This window comes from Asparagus officinalis, chromosome 5 (assembly GCF_001876935.1).
Source record: "Asparagus officinalis chromosome 5, Aspof.V1, whole genome shotgun sequence".
NCBI lineage: Eukaryota > Viridiplantae > Streptophyta > Magnoliopsida > Asparagales > Asparagaceae > Asparagus > Asparagus officinalis.
Genome location: NC_033798.1, coordinates 130,462,133 through 130,468,848, shown reverse-complemented (window position 1 = coordinate 130,468,848; position 6,716 = coordinate 130,462,133). Strand labels below are relative to the sequence as shown.

General features: G+C 39.2%; 2 protein-coding genes across 2 annotated transcripts in view; one reads left to right on the top strand and one right to left on the bottom strand.

Moving 5' to 3' along the window:
- LOC109841376 lies at positions 576 to 5,027 on the top strand. The gene is made up of 2 exons (XM_020410313.1): positions 576 to 1,006; positions 4,721 to 5,027. The coding sequence occupies exon 1, from the start codon at positions 707 to 709 to the stop codon at positions 980 to 982; it is 276 nt and encodes a 91-aa protein (XP_020265902.1). The 5' UTR covers positions 576 to 706; the 3' UTR covers positions 983 to 1,006; positions 4,721 to 5,027.
- The window catches only part of LOC109841375, a 9,794-nt gene continuing 8,740 nt past the window's right edge, over positions 5,663 to 6,716 (bottom strand). The window contains exons 6-7 of the mRNA XM_020410312.1: positions 6,395 to 6,442; positions 5,663 to 6,087 (exon numbers count right to left, since the gene is read on the bottom strand). Coding sequence (XP_020265901.1) covers positions 6,022 to 6,087; positions 6,395 to 6,442 — 114 coding nt within the window. The 3' untranslated portion in view covers positions 5,663 to 6,021. The remainder of the gene's footprint in view (positions 6,088 to 6,394; positions 6,443 to 6,716) is intronic.

Below are 6,716 nucleotides of genomic sequence, written 5' to 3'. Positions count from 1 at the left end.
CATGCGGCGGACTGGGCGTTGAAGAGGCAAGATGCAGCACTCGATGGCGAGGGGGATTGGTTGGCTGCTATTGGTTTCAGACGATTTTGATTTTAGGGACATGATCAAGAGGGCGAGGGAGGCGGAGCTGAGGACGATGGTGGTTAGGGACGGGAGGAATGTGTTGGGGAGGGAGGCGGATCTGTGGGTCCCGTGGACGAGGGTGGAGAGTGGGGATGTGCAGAGAGTTGGGGTCTTCCTTTCGCATGAAATGGACGGGACTAGTCCCGTCCATTTGATTTGCATGCTAATCATGGATTAGCATGCCCTAACTACATGAGAGTAGTAGTCCTGTGTAGTTCAAAAACAATCTGATAGTAAAATCGACCATTTTCATCTGAGTTGTGTTGGAAATGGTCGATTTTTTTTTTGTGTGTGTGGGAATGTCGGTTTTGCTCATTAATTTTGCAAAAGGGTTAGTTTTCAAAAATCTGTCCATGCTTGGGCTTTGCATGGCCCGACTACCTTAATGGGCTTTCCAGGCCAAAACCAATGCGGATTATCCGCAGACACCTCTTCTGACCTCTCTCCGCCCCTAACAACAAAATCCCCAATTTCCCCGTTCGAGTTCCAAGCGCTAGGGTTTCAGTTTATTTTTCAAAAAAAAAAAAAAAAACTCTCTCCTCCTCATCCTGTCTCGATCTCAATCTCGATCTTCAACTCTCCAATGGCGATGCGGGCGTTCTACAACGAGATCAAGGGACTGAAGGTCCGCGATCTCCCAGGGCATCTGAAGCCTCGATTCTCGTGGACCAACATCAAGAAGTCGGCGGATGAAGCGGTGGATCGCTACATCGAGAAGTACATCGAGACGAGCTCCGTCGAGCCCCTGTTCCACGTCTGCATCGGAGGGATGATCTTCTCCTACCTCGTCGCCCTCCCGGAGGAGCGCCGCCACCTCGAGCACCAGCAGCACGCCGCCTCTGGAGGAGGCCACCACTGATCTCCTTCGATGCATGCATTTCAGGTGATCGTTTTCTCCTGCGATTCAAAAAAACAAAAAAAAAAACCTAATTTGGATCTGCGTTATGTGTTGGTTGAAATATGGGATCTTTAGTTGTTGATCGGGTACATGGATTAGAGATTGCCTCAACTGATTATGAAATATAGGGGTTTTGGTGGGAGGTTGAGTGCGAATTTATAGGGCGAACGAATTATTTTGTTGAATTAGGAAAAAAATTTCAAAATTGATTGTATTCCTTAGTTTTTAGTTTCGACTTGTTGGCTATCAGTCAGAAACTAAAAGTAATCATGCTTAATGATGATACAAGACCTAAATGAGATTTATTGTTGTTTCCTTTTGCTGCATGACTGTTTAGCTGTTGATTATGTATAAATTTTTTTTTAAAAAACATAGAAATGTATTTAAAATATACAATTTTAGTGGTTTGCTTGGATATTAAGTAGTACTTTATAGTCTTAGATAAAATCGCTTTCTTTTTTCCTTTCGTTGCCTGGTCTTTTTTAATAAAGCAAACTGTTTCTCTCATGAATCTGTTTGTATTATTTGCAGCTTTTTTTATCATTAAAAACACATTTTCTTTTGACCATAAACAATCCTCAGAAAGCATCTCTTTAGCTTAAAAAGCCAGCGGGTGCTACACCTAACTCATGGTTATTGTACAGGCTTGAAGGTATGCCTTGTCCTTCACGAGCCTGAACCTTTGCTTTGAACCGCTTTCTAGTAGTGTCTTGGGATTAAAGTTCCATACTTGATCTTGCATGCACTTGAATCTTTTCCAACCCATCTCTTTTAACCAAACCATTATCTTATGTAGAGGTCATATCCTCATGCTGCCGGGTCGCATTATGATACCCTTATCATAAAAACCATGAACTTAAGATAAAATTTGCAATACATGAAAATTGCCGAAGGAGTTTGTATACTTGGCATTACCTTGGATGCAAGGACTGCCAATGATGGACTGATGTATTGCTTTTAGTCCATTGATCCACAAGAATTTGGTACATTACATTGTAGAAAGGTGAGTCCTCATAGTGTTGTTCCTCCTTTTTTTTTTTGATGACAAGGGAAACTTGGTCACCCCAGCTTAGTTTAACTCCTTCGGAGCCCCGCCAGCGGCCCTGGTTCGATTCCCCTTGTTCCCTTCACATCTACAAGGAGCTACCCTTAATACCAGGGGCTCATCCCCACGGGCAGAGCGTGGGCGAGCAGCGTGGGGACCACTGGGACGCGAACTGGTGAGCATACAACGGGCTGAGCTGGATTTGGTGACCAATAAAACCCCGGGTTTCCGTCCCCACCCTTAAACCAAGGGAAACCAGGTGAAAGCGGCTACGAGGATTCGAACTCCTGACCAACAACGGGCAATAGCCTGGAGAGATACACTCCCCCATGGAGAGCTGCTGACCATGAGTCCCACCTGCGGGTGGTGGTGTTGCTCCTTGTTAGATAACAACTTTTGCTTTCTCTATTATGGTATCTCATACATCATAAATTAAATGTAGGCAATGTTGGACAATACTGACACCTCTTAGCATCACAAAATAGACTTTAAGGATGAGAATGTCATCTATCTTATCTCACCAACTATCATCCATGATCTTATCTTTAATCAAGTCTGTTGTAACCGCATGATCATCTTTATAGACATCACAGTCCTTTCTAAGAACATGCTCACAACACTCCTTTCAACACTCTTAATTATTCCTTGTATCACAACAATTAAAGCAAATCCTTTCTTTCACTATGACATCGACTTGGATGCTGATTGAATATCATAAGCTTATTAAGTGCATAGTGAAGTTTCTTAAACTATCATGTCCCTAAAATATCTATAATTCAGTTGCTTTCATTGGATTTGTATACCACCTCATTTGCTTCCATATTCTTCATGAAATATGATTCTGGGGCCAAATTGAGTGTACGAATCATGCTAGCCATTCAGAAAATTGTGTATGTTGTACTTCCACCTGTCATCCACAAATTTGCACCTAGTGACTTGATGAAATCCATTATAGTTTGAGTTCTAACTTCATGAATGGCCTACCCTTCGTGCTTTCAATTGTTGTGGAAATAGGGCCGCTCTACATCATTGTCTTTTTATATGTGAATGTGCTTTTTGTATATTAACCTACCTAATGTCACCTGATGCGAGATGAGTCATGGTGAGATGCTTTTCTATTACACGGTATGCTACTTTGAATGATACACGATATGAGACGTTAGGGTGAGTGACTTTCCTATTTCCAGCTAAGTTACCCGAACACTTCATCTGGGCTACTGTATCCGTGTCCGACACTTCCATATCTATGTCTGTGTCCGACAATCCTTGGACACTTTTTGTATATATCCATCCATTTACTTGAGTATATTCATCCATTTACTCAGATGCGTACTCAATTATATAATATATGTTTCCAGTTCATAGTATGATTAAGGATTAAGGTATCAGTTGGGTATCTAGTTCAAAACCGAGCGGTGTTTCAATTTATAAGCTGTTCGATAGAAGAAACATAAAATGTTATAGGGATTTTAGTTCTCAAAACGTGAATGAAAAAACTATATATATATCCTTTACAAATTTGTCATGTCTTGTGTTCGCATCTGTGTCCGCACCCGTATCTGTACAACATAGGTTTTCAGTCATAGTATGCTGGGTTTCTTTGATAATTATACATATATCATATATACGTTTCTGTGCAAACAATACATATTATTTTTCTTATTTATAGACAAACTCATTTGAATAAGAATCGGTTATTGTTGGATTACTCTTGGGTTATGAAGGAGAACATGATTGCTGATAAAAAAGATGCAAGAATTAAAAAACAATTTGACGGGTTAAAATATATAGGTTTGCTGATGCCATTTATATGTCATTTCTAATTAGAGCAAATAATCCATAACAATATTTCGTACTTCAAAGGCAAGGATTGTCCTATAAATAACAAATTAACAATGATATAGTTCCAAAACAAGAATGCTTTAAACAAAACTCGTGTTTTTGTTTTCTATATGTTTCCTTCCACTGTGATTCAGCCATTCAGGATGCTGCTTTTAGTGTTCCGGAGCGCACCATGTATTGGTTCATGCAATCAGCATCTTGAATTCATTGGGGGTATGCAAATTAGATAACATCAGGTCCACCATAATCTCCTTTCCTTTTTCATGCATTCTTGACAGGATATAATCGTAACTCCACATTTTTCCTCTCATCTAGGAATAATATACTTCCCAAATTATATCTGGGAGGTATGTCTCCACCAATAGTAATTGTTTACACCATATTGAAAAACCTTCAAATATGTTGGCTTTGAGTCAAGTAAATGGCAGCCTGCACGAGAATGTCTACTTTGAGCCAAGTTAAATGGCAACCCATAAAAAAACACGTGTAATAATTGCACCAAAATGCTTTTGGTCATAAACATTGATAATCTTCCTGATATTGCTTTCTCTTGCTCATCTTTATTTGGACACAGGAACTTGTTGCACTTAGAACACTGATATTTAGTAGGTATAGGTACTCATTGCCTTTTTATTTATTTATTTATTTGTTTGTTAATATTCCCTTATTTTCTTCATTATCCTTTTCATCTTTCTAAACCTTGTCGGGTAAAGCCTTTGGCCGTTCACTTTATTTGCAACTTTGCAAGTGAAACTTGACTAAAGAAACTGCAACTTGATTAATTTCCTGACCACGTTATATTTTCATTGCAGGTATTATTCCGTTGTTGCTGGCTGAAATCATCACCAAAACAATGTTATTTCTCTATGGACAGCTGAAATAAATGAGTCATCTGGTCTATCGTGTTGAACTTCTTTTCATTAGTGGCCTGTGTGCTACTAAAATACATATTTAATTCTGGAAATAGTTTCGTACTTAATGCTTTTGTCGTTCAATTGTGGATTGATCTGCTTATTCTAGATCACCTGAACTTCTTACGAGGCTCAGCTTGATTTTTGCTTCCTGGTGTGTGTTGACTTCAGAAATAAGTTTTTTGCAATCTGGTTGTTGATTCAGTTTCTGACTGTTGCAATGTCATCTGCCATAATTGATTTCCAGCATCAGAATGCTTGATTGTAATTATTATAATATTCGGTCGCCAAAGATTTGCTGCTGTCAAATGTTGCGAATACTACTTATGCGAGCTTATAGCTTGTTAGATGGCGCAGCCTGTATTTTCCCCAGCTACTTTATAAATGGGTCTTTAGTTGCTCAGCATTGGTTTTTCAAATCCAGAGTTGTTCAAAACTTCGGCCTGTTTTCGGGTGCAAGCCTTGGCCCTTCCTTAAGCTAGTAAGCGATTCATTCATAATTTCTTAATCTGCTCAGAATCATGTATGTTAACTCCAGGATTCAGGATGCATGTGGTATCAGTTGTCACGTTACCTGCAAGTGGGTTGACTTTGATGGAATGGTTATAGAAATTGACATTGAAGGCAGAAACATCTCAGGTCTATTTACTGTTTTTTCTTTACCCAAAAAAATAAGCCCGGTATGAAATCTGTTTCTATGTGTGGGTGGGTTGTTTGGTTCTTTCTTTTCTTTTCTCTTTTGGTCTAGTTCAATGCTAACAGTACAGAACACTGAAAATATCACTAAGGGGAAAGATATACTTCTCAAATTTAAAAAAAAAATTGTACCACAAAATAGATCGCTAGTCAAAGTGGGATCAAATACATTTTCATATGTTTCTGGCTCATATTTTCCACATAATGACATAAAACCGTGTTTCCAATTTCTATCCATTTTTAAGTTGATTACAAAACTACATACACGAATGGCGACTCTGTAAGCTTGGAACTGGGTCGACGCTTGAGCAAACCCAACCCAGGTAGGGCGTGGCTTTGCTCGCAAAAGAATACGAAAGGAGAGACAAAAACGTTCCAATGATGGGATCAATAAAACCTTCTGAAATGGGTATAGACAGAAACTCCTGTGATTCTTAATATGGAAGTGCGATATGGTCTAAATGTGCATGAACCTATTTTAACCTTCTGCGTTCATGGGATGGATACTAGGATGACCGAGGCCATTTTTCATTGACCTTCTGCAACTTTCCAGCAGCGAGACGGGCATTAACCTGTATAGAAATGAATTTTATAAGAGAGAAAGAGTTGCTGAAATCTCTAACTATCAACCAAATTGCTTCGACATCCAAGTTCAATCTAAGCTAGATGTTATTTATTTTTCTCATCATTTTTTCTTATTTTTCTCATTTGCAAGTGCAAGGTCATAGTCATCGATTCTATTCTCTCCTTTTCTTTTTATGTGTGTGTGATTGTGAAGTATTTTTCCTGGGTGCATGTGTTTTCTATCGTAAGTGCAAGATGTATGGCCTAGCTAAGATAAATTGAAGAGAGGCTAACATCCACGGTCATTTAACAAACCTTTTCGACAAATTTCAACTGTTTCAGTACTTCACTCGTCGCCAGCTCCTGCAACCATAAAAGAACATATCAAGATGCATTTTCATCCGAGAAAAGCATAAAACAGGTAAATACACACATGTAAGGCTAAGAAACAGAACCAAGAGCAAGCAGGTGCAACAATCAAAGCAATGTCTGATGAAAATTTCGTGGTAGCACTGCATCTATTCCAAATGACATGCATTGCATCTTACACAACAGTTATAATTGGAAACTGGAGCACATTGTAATGGCACCTGCTTGTGATGGGGATAAACTCACAGGAGAAAAGGTTGGATCTAAC

Bases quoted from the DNA above. Each gene is read 5' to 3' on its own strand.
- LOC109841376 (XM_020410313.1), top strand. From the start codon at position 707: ATGGCGATGCGGGCGTTCTACAACGAGATCAAGGGACTGAAGGTCCGC.